Here is a 23,302-nt window from a genome sequence, read left to right on the forward strand (position 1 = left end):
TTCTCGGTATTCAGGCCTTGCCCGGCACTGACATTTGCAAGCCACTAGATGGATAATTCCCTCCCTGCCCTATTTTACACTGAAAGTTGATGTCTTGTCTCTCTTTCTTGGCACATGAGATTAGAGCATGTGCAGCAGGCAGGTGCCACATGAAGGCATGGCTCATTTTGGAATTTAAGAGCCCAAAAGGATCTCAAACTTAGCCAGAGTCAGGCAGGTGACTCAAGCTTTCAATGACTCGCCCACCTCTACCTTTCAAATTTGGAGATTGAAAAATTTGAAAATCTGTGCAATATTTTGAACGGTTTTTAAAAAAAATGCCTATAAGAAATGTGCATTTTGGTTAATTTATTAAAGAAATTGTGCTAGAAAATGCACCATTTTACACCAATTTTTAAATATGTTCTTTGAGGGAGAAACCTCTTGAACTTTCCTAGAACATTTGCAGCTCATATGCATATGTGCCAAAGTTCATGAATTGTTCTTACGCCCCACTAGTTTCAAATTTCACCAGCCAAGCTGGCCAACAGTTCCTCTCCACTAAGAGATAGCTAATCCCAGCTAAGGAGGTGGGATGAATCGTAAAACTGATGTTAAGACAGATCTAGCTCAGGCAGCGTCAAGTAAATTTTTGTAAAGTAAATCTTCCACTTACGTTATCAAATACCTGATTTCACCATTAAACCACATTTTGAAAGCTAAGCAAGAAATTACATTGAAGGACGTTGCTCGCATTTTCCGAGGGGGAGTTATAAGTTTAAATAATTTAATTACACGTCGGCTTGTCATATGGAAAATGCAGCTGCACCTACACAGTATAATAACTTTTAGGCCTTCAGACACTGTGCGGGTATATTTTTTGTTCTGTCCTGAAGAGAGTTTCAGCTATGTTGCTGGCTCCATGTTTCCCAAAAACTTCATAATAAAAATACATGTGAGAGAAAGAGCAGCCAAGAAAAGATCAAAACCCTGCAGTCTAATTTTCTCGAGTGCCCATACAGTGTCTTAGTACCCCTTTCCAAAGTGGCGAGATCTACGATAACTTCACTGTGGAATCCAGCACTCCTGCAGCTGTGTCCGAGCAGCAAATAAGTGCTGCTACCAATGCAGAAGGGAAAATGCTCATCCTCAAAAACAATATTAGGCATCAATCCTAGAGAACACATGCTCGACCTCTTGATAACCTTGAATATCAATAATTCAAGAATGTGCATGATGAACTGTCGGTTACACAAGAAGGGATTATCTTGCGAGGGTAGTGAATTGTCCTTCCTGAAAGTTTACGACAGCAAGCCATTGACGTGGCACACGAGGGACTTTGTGGAACTGTCCCCACCAAGCGAGCCCTACGGAACTGTTTTTGGTTCCCTCATCTTGATGAGTGAGTTGAGAGAGGGCTCCAGGCTTGTCATTTGTGCAATTGTTTATCTCCCAACACAACACAGCATCCTTTGAACATGTCTGGGAGAAAATTGCAGTTGACTTCTTTGGACCCCTTGAAAATGGCCATTACCTTATGCCATTCATAGATGTGTACTCCTGATTTCCTCCGGTAGAAAACCTTTCATCAATCACTCTTGATAGAGTAGTTGAAAGACTAGAAGGCGTATTTGCAACCTGGGGTGTTCCATCCATTCTAAAGTTTGACAATCCACCATTCAGTGGTCGGGAATTAAAACACTTTCTTACTCATTTGAATATCAAGCATCAGAAAAGCACACCTTTAAGGCTAATGTCGTTGTTGAATGTTTTATGAGCATTCTTAAGAAAGATGTTCAGATCGCTGTACTAGAGGTACTTGATCTCAAGTCAGTCCTTCATTCTACTCTTCTTGCCTGCAGATCTACTCCTCATTCTACAACCGGTGAAAGCCCAGCCACCCTAATGTTCGGGAGACCCATGGGTAGTATTCTACCCCACTGGACCACTGAAAATTGATGTCAAGAAAGTTTGACTCACTGATTCATCTCACAAGTCCAGAATGAAGACTTATGCAGACAACCCTGACTATAAGCAGCATTGCCAGCACCCCAAATGTAAGGTGTTACTCTCCACTAAAGAAGTACAACTATCCTGAAACACATGTTTATATATACCGAGTACTGGCTGCACCAACGATGGTGAATACCAAACTTTTTCACCCATTAGCCCATTTCTCTGCATGCTGCTATGCTTCCTCCCCGTTTCTCTGAGTGCTTTCTCCTGCCTTTGCCTTGTTTTTCACTGCTTTCTCCTTCCTTGCCCCTGTTTTTCAGTATGCTCCCTCTTGCTCTAGCCTCACTTTACTGTTTTCTCCTTCCTGTCCCCAGTTTTTAGGAGTGCTTTCCCTGCTTTTGGCTCATTTTTTAATGCTGTCTCCTTCCTCTCTACCCGTTTTTCTGAATGCTTTCTCCTGCTTTTGCCTTGTCTTTCACTGCTTCTTCTTTTTTTTCCCTATTTGCCGCTCCTGCCTGCTGCCCGTTTCCCCGCCTCCTGACTAGCCCCACCCACCGCCTCCCAGGACCTACTTAGTGAAGCCACAACGTGACCCCATTGGGCAGGCCCCAGGCTCAGCTTTCCCGGTCTACTGCACCACTCTGCTTCCTCCCCTCTCTGAGTGCTTTCTCCTGCTTTTGCCTTGTTTTTCATTGTTTCTCCTTTCTTTCCCCTATTTTTTTGAGTGCTTTCTCCTGCTTTTGCGTCGTTTTTTACCGCTTTCTCCTTCCTCTCCCCTGTTTTTGGAGTGCTTTCTCATACTTTTGCCTCTTTTTTGCTGCTTTCTCTTTTCTCTCCCCCCATTTTTCTGAGTGCTTTCTGCTTCCTTTGCCTCATTTTTTACTTCTTTCTCCCACCTTTCCCACTGTTTTTCTAAGTGCTTACTCCTGCTTTTGCCTAGTTTTTCACTGCTTTCTCCTTCCTGTCCTCCGTTTTCCGGAGTTCTTTATCCTGCTTTTGACTAGATTTTACCGCTTTATCCTTCTTCTCCCCCATTTTTCTGAGTGCCTCTCCTGCTCTCCCCTCATCTTTCACTGCTGCTTCTTGTTTTTTCCTCATTTGCCACTCCAGCCTGCCACCTGTTTTCCTGCCTCCCACCAAGTACCGCCCACCACCTCCCAGTGCCTTTCTTTCCCCTCTGGACCTACTTAATGGAGCAGCAGCATGAATCAATGAATGAAGAGGCCCCAGGTCCAGCTGTCCCAGTGCTGCTGCACCGCTCTGCTTCCTCCCCGTTTCTCTGGGTGCTTTCTACAGCTTTTGCCTCGTTTTTCACTGCTTTCTCCTTCCTTTCCTCCATTTTCTGTGAGTGATTTCTACTGCTCTTTCCTCATTTTACTGCTTTCTCCTTCCTTTTTCCAGTTTTTCTGAGCGCTTCCTCCTTCTTTTGTCTTGTTTTTCACTGCTTTCTCCTTCCTCTCGTCCTGTTGTTCTGAGTTCTTTTTCCTCCTTTTGCCTCTTTGTTATTGCTTTCTCCTTCCTCTCCCTCATTTGTTTGCATGCTTTCTCCTGCTTTTGCCTAGTTGTTTTTACTGCTTTCTCCTTCCTTTCCCCCTGTTTTTCAGAGTGCGTTCTCCTACTTTTTCCTTGTTGTTTACTGCTTTCTCCTTCCCCCTCATTTCTCCTTCCTTTCCTCCATTTTTTGTGAGTGATTTCTCCTGCTCTTTCCTCATTTTACTGCTTTCTCCTTCCTTTTTCCAGTTTTTCTGAGTGCTTTCTCCTGCCTTTGTTTCATTTTCTACTGCTTTCTCCTTCCTTTCCCCTGTTTTTCTGAGTGCTTTCTCCTGCTTCTCCCTCTTTTTTACTCCTTTCTCCTTCTTTTCCCCCATTTTCTGAGAGCTTTCTCCAACTTTTCTATCGTTTTTCTCTGCTTGCATGGCTGTTCAAATGAACAGAGCACGTGAAGCAGCCAGCAACTCCAGTGCCTTGAGACCGGTACAGATAATTTGCTGCGCTTTATCAATCCTTATTGATTGAAATTTTCAGCAGACCTCACCTTGTAAGCCAGGTTAATAAGTTTAGTTATTTGGGTGTTCAATTAGACTCTAGCCTCCACTGGCATTCGCTTATAACCCGTAACATGATGGTTCTCAATAGGGCTATGTTTAGCATAGGAGATTTCTCCCATCGACTTGGGCGCACCCACATAAAATCATTCTTGGAAATTTTCACGGCTCAGCGCATTCCATGAGCCAGCTATGGATGCAGTATCTGGGGAGATGGGCTTGTCGCCCCCTATTCAAACAGCTGAAAACAAATTTCTCAGGGGGCTTTTGGGGGTTCCCCAAATCACACCCTTCAAAATTGTGCACGTAGAGCTGGGTTTGGGCTATATTATTGATCAGCTTCGACTTTATCCCCTGAAGCTCTGTCTCTCAGTTTGGACAAAGGAGGAGTTAGTTCTTAACAATCTGATCACGCAGGATTGCACGCATAAGGATAACTCTTCCTTGATCCCATGGCTGGCCTATATCTCCTTTAATATGAAATCTTTAGGGAGACTCAAACTTTATACCAATCCAAATAGCTAAACCCGATCGTAGAAGGGTCAATGATGCGTTTAGAGACAAGATGGCAGCAGACCGTGAGGTCATAGCACTACACAAACATTCAGGGCGTCATGCGATACTGGTGAAAACTGTTAGTGGACTGGAGCCCTATCTTCCTTGGAATCTGTCCCACCACCAGTGACATCTTTTGACGTGTTTTAGGCTTAATTTATTCCCGCGACTATTGCCTTCTAATCACGGTTCGTTTAAGGACTTGATGATGCCCTTGTGTAATTGTGAGAATGTCTCAGCTAATGGCACAGTACACATTGTCATAATTTGTACGAAATACAATCATTTGCAATTTAAACTTATACACCCACTCTTAAAGCCTATGAATTTTATTGAAGTCAGACCTGCATTATTGGATCTACAGTTTTTAAATACACCCACAGTCTGTTTTTTTCTCTCACGTGACTTCTCTGGGGTTCTAAAGCAATCGAAATATTAACTTGTGTTGATGTTGCTCTCCATTTTTTGTTTTATATTGTGTTTGTCTTTTATGATTTTTTTAAATCGAATAAAGAATATTGATTGATGAATAGTGAGTGTTATCACACACTTAATTTACCACAATGCATCTGGGTGAATTATGTGCTGGTATGCCAGGCAGTCTGCTACCTTCCCCCGGGTGTGAGTGGCGGAGCTGACCATGTTACTGACGTAGAGTTGTAGCACGACTGAGCAAGTTACATATTTATAGCCGTCACTCTCATGATGAGGGCCCATCGCACCTCCTTCCAGTCACTATGACCACACGTGGATCGCACCTATGCTCCTTTCTACATGACTCTAAAAGTTACATCAGTAGGAGGACAGCTTGCCACACTGAGGTGTGACATTCAGAGATAAGGCACTTGAGCGGACTTAAAATAGCCTCCTCTCTGTTGTGACGCACACAGAATGTCTGAAATTGTCCCTCTAGATGGCTGGCTTTTCGGGGAAGCGCATCTCCAGTGATAGCCGATAATTCACTCTGTGCTCGCCCAAGCTTTCATTGTAATGGCACTTGCTCATCCGCACACGAAGTCTGTGAATGTCAGCCATTCAGATGCTCTTGTGGCACTCCCCTGTAGAAAGAGGCGACAATATCTCATTTACTCTAAGGGATTTAAAGGGGCTGTTCTTTGTCAATGTGGCTTTTAGAGTGCCTGGACACTGCACTTACATGAACAGCTGATAAGACTTGAATGCCCACTCCAGGCTCCTTGAAAACCATACTTTTAACCATCTACAGAAGATGTGGAGGTAGGGCACAGAACTAGAATACAGCCTTGCTTCAAAACATCCAATTACCAGGATTATTTTTGTGAAAGAGCTGTGGTCACAGTGCTCCATCATAAGTGTTTCCAGAACACACAGCATAGTTTGTGTGTTCTGCAACGTTGAACCAGCTCGCAGCTTACAGTGACACCAACCAGGTTTTTGGTGTTTGCTCAGATTGGATCAGAAATGTAATAATCAGGACATTATTTATGCCTGGTGGTGGAATACTGTTTGCCTAAATAAACAGGTCAAATAATTTGTGAGTGCACCATATGATGTGACTGCATTTAGATGTTTATGGGCCACCCCTGAAAACTCAGGATGTGAAGGGGCTAAGGGTGGGTCAAGGGGTCAGCCCTTTGACGCGATGAGGTCACTTCCTGTAGGCCACATTCACTACACCTGATACTTTGGTGCATCAAGGACTATAGCTTGCTGTGGAGGGGGAAACGTCCTTTAGGACGAAGCCGGAATCACGCTGTGCCTTCACAGCACTGGCAATAGAACGAACGCGTCTTTAGCACGCATTCGTTCAGCACGCAAGTTATTACAGAGACTTGCTTTATGGGGGCGCATTGGTGGAATTCTGTTGGATTTAAAAGTCCAACATCTTCCCTACTGTTGTGCAGACCGGAGTGGGAATAGTAAATAAAACTATTCCAAAATCCAGCGACCCCCTAAGGCAAGTTGTTATAACGACTTGCGTGCTTAACGAATGTGTGATAAAGATACGTTTGTTCTAATGACGGTGTTCAGAAGGCATGCGTGCTAATCGGATGCGGTTTACTGTCATACATTCCTGTGGAGGTTTCTCAAGCCCCCACGAAAAACTGTTCAGTAGTTATGTCTGCCATTTAATTTGTGATTACCAGCTTTGTAGAAAGTTGAATTGCATGACACCTTTCTAATGTTCTATTAGTTGCAAAGTCCATAGTTTCTTTCCTTCTGGCTGTTTTCCTTGTCCTATTTTGTCTTTTGTTTGCCTCTTAGCTCCTTATTCCCCAGTATTTACACATTCTTGATTGTTTATCAGCTATTAGTAACATCTAACAAAAGAATAAGCTTGTATTACATGGAGTGACGTGTCTATTACGTCCCTCCATTCAGCACTACATACTGTCTACGTTTATGGGTAGGCGATTGAAAATCTTGAAATATGTGAGCTATATAATTTTATTGTATCGCTTATGCAATTTTTATGTGTGTTTGAAGAATGTCATACTTTTATGGTTAATTCTAACCGAATAAAGCTATTCTTGACTTGACTTGACTTGGGTAGGTGATTCAGTGGTTAAAACTTGTGCTTAATTGCAGGAAGTAGCAGATTACTTTCTGACCTTGTTGATACTAATGATTTATGTTCAGATGTGGCTGTGAGGATGCTTGGGAACAGTGGTGAAACACAACATGATGGAGCACCCCCTGTAGAATGTTATGAGGGGCCACAGAGTCTCCAATATCTTACAAATATCCATAGGCTTTGAGCTGAATGGGGACTCCTTGAATGGTTGGGGGCCCTCTGAAGGGTTGGAGGCTCCCCCACCTTCACGGGACTGTGTTACACCCCTGGTTGTGCTTCTCTACGCATGAAAATGTACGTTTGGTTTTGTTTGTCATTGATCACTAATCTGGGGTATTAGGTGTTAATAGTGGTATGTATGATAAAATATCAATACACGCACACAAACGCACGCACACACACACACACAAACAATAGAATTAAGTACAATAACTGCTATTGTCAACTTTGGGCCTTTAAAGCCAACCCACAATCTAACCAATTAGAACATGTTGTCAGATTTATAATGGAGAGTGAAAACCAAACTTCCCAAGCTGTAAAGCATGCATAGCTGTAGATTCCCTGTTTCTACTCAGATGGACCAATAGTATTCCATGTGCAAATGAAATAGTTTTCTGTGTTTAAGAAAATGACCAGGTTACTGACCGGTTATCTGCCTTCCTTGGAGTCAAGGTCTCCCTTGTCACAGTTCTTACCTGCATCCGTTTTCCTCCATTACTGGACCTAAATACTAGCAAACAAAATAAACAACTTCCTGATCATTGACATAAAAGAGGGCTTCTCATGACACATTTCCTGTAGGTACCAGGTATTTAAAATAATAATGTTCTGCTGGTTGATTCCCCCTTACCTCCCTTGAGTGGTTGGATGAGAAACTGAGGACTGTGACAAGGAACATGTGGATTTGGAGTAATGGTAACAAAGATTACGGGTCTGAACCTGGGTCATTACTTCCTTGCCCATCTTCTTCATCCCAGGCCTTATCTGCATGGGTACCAACCCAAGCAGAAAACCATCCAGAAGAATGCAACATTATAACAGAGGTAATATACGATTAGTCCAAATAATACAACAACCATTGATGTTTTAAGATGCTTGGAATAGAAATTCAGACACTCTTTCCAGATTAAAATACTTTCTCTTCAAAATCTGAAGAAAGACCTTCACCCACTTGAAGTTTGTAATTGTGTGTGGAGTTGCCCAAGTGGTTGCCGCACACATTTTCTCCATGAATGCCCTTTTCAAAAATGTCCATGATGTAGACATGCCACGAGTTGATCTGCCCTGAACAACCCCTGGTCAATCCTTACCCTGCTTCTCAGAAGCTAGAATGATAGTCTGCTTTAGCCATCTGCCCAACATGTACAGAGAAGTTTCAGTTCTTATCCTGAGATGCTAAAAGTCATAAACAATGAATCCATCTTCCTTTCTGCACTATTCACTTAAATGGGTAGAGCACAATGAATATCTAATGAATGCAATGTGATTTCTTCAGAGAAATTGAACCATGATGGGAAATGGGTAAAACGAAGTCTTGAGAAATATGGAAAGTGGATGGAACTTTGGGCATGAATGATGGATCAGGTTTTAGAGCAATTTAAAAAAGTATCAGTGAACTACAAGTCACCAAGTCCCCTAATTCCTCACCTCTGAAACTTGAATTTACTGGAGCTAAAAGCTCCTGCCTTCAGCAAATTGCATGACAAGTTCTTCCAGCTAAACCCAAAGAAACTGGATCCAGAGAGGAAAGATGCCCTAAAAGGGTCTTCTGGAAGCTTCAGCTTTCCATGAGCATATCCATAGGTGCCTACTGGCTGCGGCGGCAGCCCCTGAAGTTGCCACCACTCCTTTCAATAGATGAACAAACTAATGTTGATGTGAAGTCTACTACCTGCTGTATCTGAGCCACCAATAATTGGAAGTTCTTGATCACTGCCTGAATGGCTTAATTCAAATAGGTACTTGCCTGAATAGCAAAGTCTGAGGTGGAATACGACCTCTTCACTGCAAACCGCAGCTTCTTGTCCAAAGGATTTGGAAGTACTGCTTCCTCAAAGATTATTACACCCTGCCATGGAAGCCACCCCATCAGGGAAACAACCTTGACCACTGACAGAAATTTCTCAAAACAATGCTCTGTGAGGAATCTAGGAAATGACTGATAGTCAACCTCCTTCCATTCATTGGGGAGCACAGTCGGAACAGAAGCATGAAGAGACAGACTTTCAGGATCTCACCGCTGATACTGACTGAAAAGGTCATACTTATCCACATTAGCTGAGGATTGAGGCAGGGCAAGATTGTCCTTTAAATGCTGCAATGAATCAGTCTCCTGTCCCTGCATAAAAGCGGCCTCTATTGTCGTCCTCCTCTGAGTAGTGTACGCCATCATTGTCAGGGTCCACCAACATGTTAGGCATCTTAGTGGAGGGACCCTCCCTGGCCACAAATGCTGCTTCGACTGCCTAATCAATCATCTTCTAGATGGAATATTCACCTCACTTCATTCCACTCTGACTGTGGAGGAGTCTCTTGTACTTCGCTCTCAGGAGAAGTAGTTTCTATATAGCAGAGCTTTTTTATCGGCTTTCACCTCCATAATAGCACAGTAAGCAACATTCATCCAGAATACTAAGCTTATGGATAGACATTCTCTGCACAGATACTCATTGTCCTTAGCAACAAACTTCCTGATTTATGTTGCTTCTGTGCAATGAGCTCAAACAAAATCTAGCACCTCTCGCAATACAGTTAGATTTAGAAGTGCTGCCCCAAGAGCACACTGAATTCGAAGATGGAGGCTCACATAGATTCTCACCCATTTTACAAACTAATCACATTTAATCCCGCGGCCTCACTCTCACGCTGGCTCACGCTGTGAGTTGTAGATGGATGGAACGGCCAGGGATTTGCTCTGATGTATCTAAGAGTGGAAGGTCCCCCACTGAGCGAGACCGCTACATTAGGTCTAAAAGCCATACTGCTTTCCCAGCATGCCTATGCAACAGCACAATGCCGAGGAAGTGGTGTAAATCAATATTACAGTCCTGAAACACAAAGCCCAACATTTAAGAACTAGATGTGTTTCATGAGCAGCCCTCTTTTATGCTAATGATCAGGAAATAGAAGGTGGGCATGGTAGTTGTTTATTTCTGCTTGGTTGGATAGTAGCATGGTACGGTAATGGTGGATAACTCATGCGGCTAAGGAGTGGGACGAGGATGACGGGTGTGGAGGTAATGATGCTTATGGCAGTTTGAGTTCTTATGTTCATTATATTAGTACATCTGAAGGAGTCCACTGGGCTTTCACCATCATCAACATTCTAACACTATTAATGGAGCATTACTACTCAAATGCAGACCTTCACATTTTATACATTGAAGTGTCTGAAAACTGCTTAGTGTGCTGGTGTATACAGGTGGTGTGAAGAAGCACTTATTTTTGGGGACCAGGACTTATTTTATCATCAGACTTTGACACAAAACAAGAGGTTGACCGGCAGAAAAGTGATAAAGAGAAAGTTGGAAAAACAGTGACAAAAGAGGAAATCAAGCATAAGAAAGAACCTGCAAGAGTGAGCTAAAGAGGCAGGAACTGAGTGGTGGAAAAATAGATAATTTGGATTCAAGACTAGGGAACCCCAGAATATGGCAACACCATCATTTAACAGAACGTGTAGCAGGATCCTGAGAACCCAGGGGCCCCTAAACCTTATTTTTTCTTTTTTTTTACAAATTGAGCACTGAGTCATAGCATTTCATTTTCAGTTAATAATAGGAAGCAAACCCTTAGGTCAGGGGCTGTATGTAAAACTGCACATGTTCAATCGGGTTCTATGCATGTCTTAATAGTGCATTTTGTACCTTTCCATATCATTCAAATTTGCCTTTGATGCTTCAGTTTTTTTCTCCTGTGCCTTTTAATTAGACTGTGCATGCTTTTGCATATTTGTTTGTGGTGCACAAGGAGTCCCCATGTCATTTACAAAAGTAATCTATACAACATAAACAGAGGGTAGTGGTGGCATAGGAAGTCGCACCTCAGAGCAGGAAAAGTTTAATGTGGGTCACGTAATGCTATTCTTGATTCTATTGAACGTAGGTTTTGGTGCCAATCAAGGTAACAAAACACCCCACTACCTAGGGTGTTGGTGCACGAACATCTAGCCAGATCCTCGTGTTAAAGTTAGATTAGAAAGTTGTACCTCGGCACTCCCAGTATTCATCTCTTCATTTGTATCTATTTTTAATACATCATTCTTACATGCAATATAGGTAGCTCAAATCACAGGAGAAACTTTTTTGCACCTAAGTAGACTTGAATTTAATGGTTCACACACAATTTCATATATAAGTGCATACGTTGTAAATGATTTATACATTAATTGTGAATGTTTGAACATGAAGGAACAGTAGGTGAAGACAAAAACGACAGCCGACATGTGTTTCGTTACATCCGTAACTTTTTCATGGCTCAAATGAAGTAGATATGAATGTCCTCCAAAAGTTTATGAATGATGGAAAACTCGAGGACACATGTAAGCCCTACGCTGTTTTGGATGGCAAAAAGTTCGAAAGTCCTAAAAAATGCCCAGATTAAGGGTGGATGTCTGCTGAGGATTCTCTAACATAGCCGACCGGCCCCATGAAACGATGTTTGACTGATCGTGAAGCAGGAGGTTTCCTTGTCAACATTCTCAGTTTGTCATCTGTAAATTAAGGGCTGTGTCATGCCCCTGACACAGTCATTCGGCGCATCACTTTTGTAATCTCCCCTGGACCACTTAAGGAGATCTAGGTGACATGGAAACCTCCTGCTTCACGATCACCTTTTGGAGGACCTACATAGCTACCTCATTTAAGCCTTGAAAAAGTTACGGATGTAGCGAAACACGTGTCGGCTGTTGTCTTGACCTACTGTTCCTTCATGTTCAAACATTCACAATTAATGTATAAATCATTTACAACGTAGGCACTTATGTATGAAATTGTGTGTGAACCAATAAATTCCAGTCTACTTAAGTGCAAAACAGTTTCTCCTGTGATTTGAGCTACCTCTATTGCATGTAAGAATGATGTATTGAAAATAGATACAAATGAAGAGATGAATACAGGGAGTGCCGAAATACAACTTTCTAATCTAACAAAAGTAATCTACACATGCCTACATTATACACCTGTCCACGATACAGCCCCAGATTACGTAACAGTTGTACTGCTGCGAAAATGCAGCAAATGCTTCACTGCATTATTTTTCTATGTGTGTGTAATTCACCAAACAGGCATTTTTTTTTATATATTACATAAATATTTTTACACTAGGGCCTTCAACATGCTGATTTTGCGCAGTATTTTTGATTTAGGGTTATGTCAAAGGTTCCATTTTTTGTTTTCTTATTACCTTTGGCACTGTTCAACTAATATGCACAAACGTTTTTAAATAAAAAAGTTCATCCACTTTGGCTTCGGAATAGCAAGGTTATTGCAGAAAAGTCGCGCGTGAGCCCAAAAAAAATGGAAGGTCAAAAAATGTGACATTTCCCATTTTAACTCCCATAAGATTCTTTGCTCCTCCACACACACAAAAAGACAGAAATCTTTGCATGACTCTACAACTTTACTCAAGCAACATCTTTTGCTTATTTTGGTGTAAATATGTTCAGTAGTTTTGGAGAAATTTGTTTTTAAAAATCATTTTGATCTGGGCATGAAAAGGTTAAATTGTAGAGTTATTTTGACAGCTGAAAAAGTGTATTTTATTTTTATTCCCGCATAACTTTAGAACGGTTTGATGGAATGTCAAAAACTGCCACATGCTTAGCTGATTCTTTGTATTTTGAAATGTGTGCTGATTTGTAAAGGGACATAATTAAAAGGGAGGATCAAAAAAAGTGTTTGTTTGCTAATAAGTGCGGCATCATTTGACAAATCCACATAGCATTTGCGGACATTTATCCGGTTTAGCCTTCTGTGGGTATGACAAGTTTCTTGTAGATCAAGGGGCGCGAAATGAAAAGACTGGTAAAAACCTTTCTTGTGCTAATGACGTTGGTGCTATTTAAGGGGGGGGGGGGTTATTAAACAGGGAGTTACAATATAATGTATTTGCTAATAACTTTGTACAGTATTACTGATCTGTACAGTACCTAGCAGCCGCTTCCTATGTTTGATGCGAATCCACCGAGCTGAGGCCCTGCCACCAACCCCCGCTGCAAGAAGCCAAAGGCGGTGGACAGCCAGGGCTGGCCTCCCACAAAGAGCTGGGTGCTGGGCTTTGCCACACTCGCTGCAGCCAAGCCCTGCTGTGCAAAGCCAAAGGCGGTGGACAGCCAGGGCTGGCCTCCCACAAAGAGCTGGGTGCCGGGCTTTGCCACACTCGCTGCAGCCAAGCCCTGCTGTGCAAAGCCAAAGGCGGTGGACAGCCGGGGCTGGCCTCCCACAAAGAGCTGGGTGCCGGGCTTTGCCACACTCCCTGCAGCCAAGCCCTGCTGTGCAAAGCCAAAGGCGGTGGACAGCCGGGGCTGGCCTCCCACAAAGAGCTGGGTGCCGGGCTTTGCCACACTCCCTGCAGCCAAGCCCTGCTGTGCAAAGCCAAAGGCGGTGGACAGCCGGGGCTGGCCTCCCACAAAGAGCTGGGTGCCGGGCTTTGCCACACTCCCTGCAGCCAAGCCCTGCTGTGCAAAGCCAAAGGCGGTGGACAGCAGGGGCTGGCCTCCCACAAAGAGCTGGGTGCCGGGCTTTGCCACACTCGCTGCAGCCAAGCCCTGCTGTGCAAAGCCAAAGGCGGTGGACAGCCGGGGCTGGCCTCCCACAAAGAGCTGGGTGCCGGGCTTTGCCACACTCCCTGCAGCCAAGCCCTGCTGTGCAAAGCCAAGGGCAGTGGACAGCCGGGGCTGGCCTCCCACAAAGAGCTGGGTGCCGGGCTTTGCCCCACTCCCTGCAGCCAAGCCCTGCTGTGCAAAGCCAAAGGCGGTGGACAGCCAGGGCTGGCCTCCCACAAAGAGCTGGGTGCCGGGCTTTGCCACACTCCCTGCAGCCAAGCCCTGCTGTGCAAAGCCAAAGGCGGTGGACAGCAGGGGCTGGCCTCCCACAAAGAGCTGGGTGCCGGACTTTGCCACACTCCCTGCAGCCAAGCCCTGCGGTGCAAAGCCAAAGGCGGTGGACAGCCAGGGCTGGCCTCCCTCAAAGAGCTGGGTGCCGGGCTTTGCCACACTCCCTGCAGCCAAGCCCTGCGGTGCAAAGCCAAGGGCGGTGGACAGCCAGGGCTGGCCTCCCTCAAAGAGCTGGGTGCCGGGCTTTGCCACACTCCCTGCAGCCAAGCCCTGCTGTGCAAAGCCAAAGGCGGTGGACAGCAGGGGCTGGCCTCCCACAAAGAGCTGGGTGCCGGGCTTTGCCACACTCCCTGCAGCCAAGCCCTGCTGTGCAAAGCCAAAGGCGGTGGACAGCAGGGGCTGGCCTCCCACAAAGAGCTGGGTGCTGGGCTGTGCCACACTCCCCGCAGCCAAGCCCTGCTGTGCAAAGCCAAAGGCGGTGGACAGCCAGGGCTGGCCTCCCACAAAGAGCTGGGTGCCGGGCTTTGCCACACTCCCTGCAGCCAAGCCCTGCTGTGCAAAGCCAAAGGCGGTGGACAGCCGGGGCTGGCCTCCCACAAAGAGCTGGGTGCCGGGCTTTGCCACACTCCCTGCAGCCAAGTCCTGCTGTGCAAAGCCAAAGGCGGTGGACAGCCAGGGCTGGCCTCCCTCAAAGAGCTGGGTGCCGGGCTTTGCCACACTCCCTGCAGCCAAGCCCTGCTGTGCAAAGCCAAGGGCGGTGGACAGCCGGGGCTGGCCTCCCACAAAGAGCTGGGTGCCGGGCTTTGCCACACTCCCTGCAGCCAAGCCCTGCTGTGCAAAGCCAAAGGCGGTGGACAGCCGGGGCTGGCCTCCCACAAAGAGCTGGGTGCCGGGCTTTGCCACACTCCCTGCAGCCAAGCCCTGCTGTGCAAAGCCAAAGGCGGTGGACAGCAGGGGCTGGCCTCCCACAAAGAGCTGGGTGCCGGGCTTTGCCACACTCCCTGCAGCCAAGCCCTGCGGTGCAAAGCCAAAGGCGGTGGACAGCCAGGGCTGGCCTCCCACAAAGAGCTGGGTGCCGGGCTTTGCTACACTCCCCGCAGCCAACCCCTGCTGTGCAAAGCCAAAGGCGGTGGACAGCCAGGGCTGGCCTCCCACAAAGAGCTGGGTGCCGGGCTTTGCCACACTCCCTGCAGCCAAGCCCTGCTGTGCAAAGCCAAAGGCAGTGTGTACCTTGCTTTGGTCCTACATAGGAGGTGAAGTGCGTGGAACAGCTGGACGTGGCATATTATCAAAACATCACAGAAAATCACTGAAAAAACAAAGTTAAAGTGAAGTTATGATGAGCTTTGGTTATAAGACCTTAGTATTTTTTTTTTTTTTACTTAGAATTTAATTGAGAGAAAAACATTTAAAATGAAGTTACCTAAAAACACTACAATTCACCAGTTATGGTTTAGTAAACTACTCTTAAAGTGTGCCCAGTCATGCACATCATTAAGGGCAGCACTGCTACCAGCTCAAATGACACTGATGACATCACCAATGACATCACCGATGAGATAAGTTCAGTGGCTTTAGATTTTATTTTGTTACTGTACCATGACTTTCTGTTCTTTTCGAGTGTGTGTGCAGTTATATAACAAACTAGTGAAAATAAATGTGGCACATTCTAGTATGTTATTAAGAAAAATACACATATTTCTTTTGTTTAAAAAAACTCTTTCTTTCTTGCTCCATTTGATGCATCCGCATGCAACTGAAATGGCATTGAGAGATGATATACAATCTCAGACTGGCTAGACTGGGCATCACACATCCAGTTGCAAGGGAAGGTGCTAAAAACAGACTCCAAATGCCCATGATCTAAGCAAAGGGCTAAGATCTGGCTTATTTTAACGTGCCTGCACGCCTGTTTGTGCTCTCAGGCGCTCTCTTACAGCAGGATTATTCTTTTCCACCAAGTCCATACTAGTTAATTGCCATTCACCAGCGCTACAGACGTCATCAAGGTGCAGTGACCATGTTTTCGTAAATTATAAGAGGACAAAAAGAACGTGCTCAGAAGCCGAGGAAAATAAAGTAGCGCTTACCCAAGTGTGTGAAGAGGTTTTTGGCAACTTGTAAGAGAGCCTGTGGAAGAGAAAAGAGTAAACATGTTTATTTTGTATTCATGAAATAGGAGAACAGATGCAGCGCGTGGTAGGTGACATTTCAAGCAGCGCTGATTTTAAGTTATGCCGCCATTATCTAGACACAGACAGCCTTGTTTGCGCCTGCACGTTTGAGGAGGGGCCTCTCTTGACTTTCTCCTACCGTCCCTCAGGTGTGTTATATTTCTTGTCTTTGACATTTGCCTGTTGGGTTTATGTTGTGAGGTGGGTGAGGCGCCCTCCTTTACCTGGTTTACTTTACTGTGTCTTAGCGTTACCTCATAATTTTCAGCTCAACACTCACGATTACCTAGTTTGTCTTTACATTTGTACTACTTGTTGGGCTAGGATCAGGTAAGGTGCCAGCTTAGGGTAAAGGTAAGGTCGAGAGTGAGGGATAGCGCAAGGGTCAGGGGCAGGCCGAGACTAGTGATGAGTTAAGGCTAGACTGAGGTAATGTGTCATGTTGCTGGTATGTTATATTTTGAGAATACACTGACAAGTTATTGGTACTAATGGAATATGTAACAGTGTAATAGTGGTCGAATTGGTAGCAGGACCAGGTTGGTTCCTGGATGAGAGGCTGAAGAAAGGCTATTCTCTTTACACTCAAATACATCCACAACAGGACACATGCACTGCTCCGTTTAAGCTACAAGCATGGAAATATTGCAGAAATAAATCTTCCTTCCATCCATCCATCCATCCATCCATCCATCCATCCATCCATCCATCCATCCATCCATCCATCCATCCATCCATCCATCCATCCATCCATCCATCCATCCATCCATCCATCCATCCATCCATCCATCCATCCATCCATCCATCCATCCATCCATCCATCCATCCATCCATCCATCCATCCATCCATCCATCCATCCATCCATCCACCCACCCACCCACCCACCCACCCACCCATCCATCCATCCATCCATCCATCCATCCATCCATCCCCCAGCCTGCCCATCTGTCTGCGCACCTGCTCGTCTGCCTGCCATCCATCCATCCATCCATCCATCCATCCATCCATCCATCCATCCATCCATCCCATCCTCTCGCACGGAATTCAGAAAGGGACTTGAGACCTGGCCTTTCAATTGATTGCAGCATGCTCCTAGAGCCTGCATACCGTCATGGGTGATTAGCTGCGCTCTACAAATCCCGAATGATTGATTGATTGACTCCAGTGTGTTCTCCTTCCCTCCCTGTCCCCCCTTTACCCCTATTACGAATTTGTGAGTTAGACATTTCCTATTTCTCCACATATGGTTTTTACTTGGTTGAGATTGGTGGAATAGCTTCAGAGCCGCTCCTTCCACAGGGCTCATACCGAGTCGTCACATAGCGTCTTCTGTGACAGATGTGGGGGATCAGGCCATGTATTCAGTGGTGGAGTTGCAGGATCAGTCACTGTCATCAGTGATAACTCTGGGGATCCATCCGTGATGAACGAGAGAGGATCAGATGATTTCTTCATTAAGTGAGGCTCTGACAGCATCTTTAGAGATTAGTGTTCTGATCCAACAGTGTCTTAAGTGATGGAGGAGGCTTCAGAAGGCTTTTCAGTGCTGAGTGAGGGGTACTTGCAGTGTATCCTGTGATGAGGGGGGGGGGGGGTCTTCAATGTTAAAAGGCATACATTATGGCTGTCTCTTTCTTTAAAAAAAAAACAATTTTAGGAGTTTTATATACAACAAACTACACCTGAAGGTATCAGAGCGCTTTACATGAGCACCAGTTATGTTACAGATAGACGCATTCATTTTTTGTTAGGCACGGGAAGATTAAGTGATTTGCCCAGAATCACAGAATGTTGAGCGTACCTGCCGAGACTCGAAGCTGGTTCGCCAGCTCCGAAGTCGACTGCTCTAGCCGTTAGGCCACATTCTCTCCCCTCTCTCTATCGTGATGGAAATGGGGTGTTCAATGATATATATGGGACACTAGAGGAATCTTCAGTGACCGAGTAGGGGATCAGTGAGGGGGTTGTGGATTAACCAGTGTCTTTGGTGATGGAGTTAGGATGTCAGACCGCTTTTTCAGTGGTGGACATGAGTGATCTGTCAGTGTCATCAGTGGTGGAGTTTTGTGTGTCTTCTGCTTTTTCGCCCTAAGTGCGCCAGGTATGCTCAGACGTGAGTCCTGGGCTCACTGTGCCACTGGAATCAAGCTATCCTGGCTGAAGAGGGGTGAAACCCCGAAACCGGTCCTAGGATGCATGTTTCCGGTCCAGGGAGGACCTGGCTTGGCAGCTCGGGCTGGACTGTTCCCATGAGGCACAGGGTCAAGACTGATTTGCATATAGTCAGGTCTAAACTGGGGTGGCATGGTGAGCAAAAGAATGATGGATTTAACCCAGATCTCTTGACTGGGGTGAATGTTTTGATTTGTTTTGCATTCCGTCCATCAATTGTGTGTCTTTTTCTTTTTCGCCATAAGTGGTGGAGTTGCAAGATTAAACAGTGTCTTCAGTGATGGATGAGGGGGATACAACAGTGTCTTCAGTGCTGGAGGGGGAGGATTTAGCAGTGTCTTCCGTAATGAAGGATGGAGGATCTGAGTGTGTCTTAGGTGATGGAAGTGAGTATCAGACAGTGTATTCAGTGATTGATTTGGGTTTCAAACAGTGTCTTCAGTCATGGAGGTGGGGGTCCAACAGTGTGTTCAGTGATGGAGGTAGGGGGCAGACATTGTCTTCAGCGATAGAGGAGGTGGGGATCAGACTGTATCTTTTGTGGGGTCTTAACTAATGATGGCGCAGGCCTGGGTGCGTCTTCAATAATGGAGCTAAGGTCGTCATTGATGAGTGTGGGGATTCTGCATCTGTATTCGGTATTTAGACAGAATATCGGAAACAGAAATATCGTGGACCCAAACATCGTATCAAGAATATCGAGGACATAAATATCATGAAGTTACTATAGGTAAGCAAAGTTTTACTATACATAACTCCACATATATGTGCCCTGACAATCTACATATATCTTCAAGGTATGTAGAAGTGGAGTTAAGAATAGTAAATCTCTACTTACCTATTGCACTTACCTTCTCGAAATTTTGGTCCTCCATATTTTTGACACAATATTATGTCCACACGATATTTCGGATTCCGATATTCTGTCAGTGATCCGTGTATTCAGTGATAAGGTTGGGGATCCGGGAGCCATTTTCAGTGATGAAGATAGTGAGTCTTCATTGATGGAGAAGAGAGGACTGGCAGTGCATTCATTGATGGAGTTGGTTCTCGCTATTGTCGTCAATTATGGAGGTGGGGTTTCACTGATGAGCGTGGTGGTTCAGGATGTTTATTTAATGATGGACATCGGGACCTGGATAATGCCTTCAACTGTGGGCTACATCATAAGTGCCATAGGAGAGAGCCCTCCTCTTCTCCCATCCCTTTACATGATGGAATGGATGGAGAGGGTCACTCTCATCTCTTCTCCAAGAAATGTGCTTGATGATTTTTTAAATAGAAATGCAGATAAAAAAAGTCACATCTAGGTGAATGGCGGATGTGAGGTGTGAAACTAGCGTGCATCATCAAAAAATGTGCCATTGTTTACAAACTGTTGTTCGCCAAGAAACATTTTTACCTGCAACAAAATAATGTGACAAAGTGACAACTTCCAGCTGCAAATACAAATAACATAAAACAATATGTTTCAGTGCTAAGGCACTTCTGGGTAGCAATTACCTTCCACAAATGGGTCTTTTAATGCCATTAATGCCAGTCATCAGTAAGGTATGCTTTTGAATCAAACTATTTGAAGCAATGAAGAAGTATCTTTGTTATACAGAAACCAACTCAAAGGAAAGCCAATGCTGAGCTATAGAAAGGCTGTGACAACACTGAGTGATGAGAGGGCAGAGTAATGGAGTTTGAAACACACATCTGAAGAGCAAAGCAGCTCGACTACACGAAAGCTCTTGTTCAGCTGCTCATGAGTAACACTCAACATGCATGGGAGAAAATTCCATAAGCTATCTTAAGTTTCACATATTCTGAAGGCGCTAGGGAATCATACAAATGGTAGTAAAGCGCTATACAAATGCACTTAACATGAGATATCATAACATAATCCCCCAAGTGCAAGTGCGGCCTCAATAATGAGCCCCCTAAAAATCGACAGATTTTTTACCCCGAATCTCCTCCAGAGTAAAAGAGCCTGGATTTATTCTGAACCTTACAAAAAATATAATATTGCATATTGTTAGTTTGGCAAAATCCATAAACTTCTTTCTTGAATCCCTTAGGAAAGTTAAAAACCTTATTTTCACAGATGACCTGAAGGTAGCTTCTCACGCTCTCATGGTCGCTAGGCTGGACTTTGGGAATCGGTGAAGATGTTCCATAATCAGTCCTTACACACTCTAAGGCAGCACCCCACTCAGCAACCAGAATGGTCACCACTTCCCATAAATTTGACCACATTACGCCTATTCTCCGCAAGATCTGCTGGCTGCCTTTAAATAGATGTATGCATACACAGTTAGTTATTGGATGAGAGCTCTGTACGTCTTTTTTTTATAGTTTTATATAGCACGAACTAGATCCGAAGATATCGGGTAGCAGAATGCTTTACATAGCACCAGTTTTGTTTACACAAGGACACATCCATTTAAAAAAAAAAAAAGAATTTAGGCACGTGTAGATTAAATGATTTGCCCGGAATTACAGGATGTTGAGCGTTGTTGCCGAACACGGTTCCCCAGCTTCGACGTCAACCGCTCTAGCCGTAAGGCTACATCCTCTCCCAAGTGTCTTCTTAGATCTTCTACCCATCTTCGGCGGACTAAGAGGCCTCAGAAGTTGTACCTTTTCAAAAGTCTAGATCACCAGATTCAGAGCATCTCATACCCAGACACTTTCTCTCATGGGTGCTGGGACCGCTGCCTGGTGCTCCCTCCCCATCAGGTCAAGAATTCCATTCGCCCTCCTCGCCTTCAGAAAGCTCCAAGAATCCCATCTCTTCTACCGCATCCTGAGTTCGATCTCCCAAAAATAACTTAGTTTGTTGAACTGTTTGTCCAAATCTGATACTCTTCCACTGATACAAGCTTCTTCCTTTGATTCTATACCTTTAAAGAGTTGTGCCAAGTTTACTGCAACTATTTAGAAGCTTGTGTTGCATGCAAAGTGCCCGGATGCCTTATTGTGCAGGAGTGGTATAGAAAAATGTGAAAGAACTAAAATAAGACAATGTGAAAGAACTAAAATAAGACAATGTGAAATCACATGACATAACAAAGCATAAAATAGACCAATGTAACACAGAATATCATAGCATCATGTAACACACCACAGCAAACCACACCATAACATAACGCAGAAATGTAGGTCAATGAGTTAAACTGTCACCGGTCATTAATGTTTGGAGGTCGTGAGTTCAAATTTTGTCAAAGCCAAGCCACTCATCCATCCTTCCACATTTGGTACCTTGAGTACCGTTAAATTGGGTCATGGACATATTGGTTATTTCAGCACTTACAAATGATGCAGGTGTGGTCTGAGGAACTACAAAAAAGTGATTCTAATATAACTATCTCAGCTAGCTCCCGAGTGTCCCACACATTTGTTGAGTATTTGAAACACTGAAATGCAGGCACAAACCGCGGGGAGAATAGGGAGCGACAAAAACTCAGTGTAGGCTGGAATTAAATATGTAGTTGGAATTGAGAGGTTTTGTAAAGCATAATCACATAACATAACAAAGAGGGATCACCTACTAGTAAATGTAAAGACAAACAAGGTGTGTCTCCGCACTTGCTATTAGTAATTGAGCTACTTAGGGCTCCTTTTGTAAACACAAACAGGATAGCCAGTGCTAAAATACTATACTGCAGCCAAAATGATTCAATTATGTTATATATGTAATACTGGATCAAGTGTTCTAGCAACTTAGCAAATGGCGGCACATCCAGGTAGGAAGCACTTCTCATATCAAACCTGCAAGACGCCCTGCTGAAGACTGGCAAATATTCTAACATAAGTGGTGAAACGTTGTAAATTAATGTTGTCTGAGAGCATACTTAGGTGAATCTGACAAAGATTCAACTGCATAGCAGAGAGTTTGATGAGTGCAGTGTGACTACACACTTGAAGGTATTTTTCATAAAGTTGTGCCTGGGTGAACGTATGCGAAGACTTCATGAAAAACACAGGGGCATATTTACAAGCCCCTATCTCCATCACAATGTCACTTTTTCTGACGTGGTGGAGATAGGGGCTTCGCCTTATTCACAAGGCAGCGTTAAGCCAATTAGCATGGCTTAACGCTGCCTTGTAAATAAGGCACCCTTTCATTTTATACTTAGCGTGAATGGGGAGGGCAATGTGTGTTGTGGTGGGCGTTCCACCGCAACATCCATTGATTTAGATGCTGCCCCATATTTATAAGGGCAGCCTAAATATGGGGCAGCGCCAAAACTAAGAACAGGCAAAACCTGGTCATAAACAGGAGCAACAAGGAGGAAAGTTTCATTTCTCCTAGTTTTTTCTGTTTCTATGTGTGCTGCGTTGTGCAGCACACTTGGAAACAGGGAAAGGCCAATGATTGTTTATGTGCAGGAAGGGACACCTTCCTGCACATATACAATCTTCCCCTACAAAGCAGGCACCCTCGCACTATGGTGAAAGGGTGTCTGCGTTGGCGCCAGACAGCTAAACTAGAACTAGTCTCATCTGAGTAATCACAGTTCACAAAAACACTTGTTGATTCCTGGATATGCTTATGATTTTATGATCATCCTAGATCTGAAGTGTTCATTTATAATTACTGTAATTGAAAACATGATAAATGAACTATGAATAATAATAATCATAATGAAGTCCCCGACAATAAATTTCACACAAAAAAATGCACTTAATATACCTTTGTGTTTAATCAAAACTGTTTATCCTGTTCCAAGGTATCTTAAAAGAGTAATTCATAGAGAAATTTGGTATGTGATCTAAGCCAGCCTTTAAAACTCCTAAGCAGTTTGCGGTTCAAGTCAATTAGTA

At 44.4% G+C, this 23,302-nt stretch overlaps 1 protein-coding gene across 3 annotated transcripts in view; it reads right to left on the reverse strand.

Annotated features, from left to right (window-relative positions):
- PDE2A (phosphodiesterase 2A) overlaps positions 1-23,302 on the reverse strand; it is a 1,179,840-nt gene that overhangs the window by 85,825 nt on the left and 1,070,713 nt on the right. For all 3 annotated transcript variants that reach the window (XM_085623379.1, XM_085623380.1, XM_085623381.1), the window contains one exon: positions 16,234-16,273. In XM_085623379.1, coding sequence (XP_085479505.1) covers positions 16,234-16,273 — 40 coding nt within the window. The remainder of the gene's footprint in view (positions 1-16,233; positions 16,274-23,302) is intronic.

The sequence above is a fragment of the Triturus cristatus genome, chromosome 8, assembly GCF_964204655.1.
Source record: "Triturus cristatus chromosome 8, aTriCri1.1, whole genome shotgun sequence".
Taxonomy (NCBI): Eukaryota; Metazoa; Chordata; class Amphibia; order Caudata; family Salamandridae; genus Triturus; species Triturus cristatus.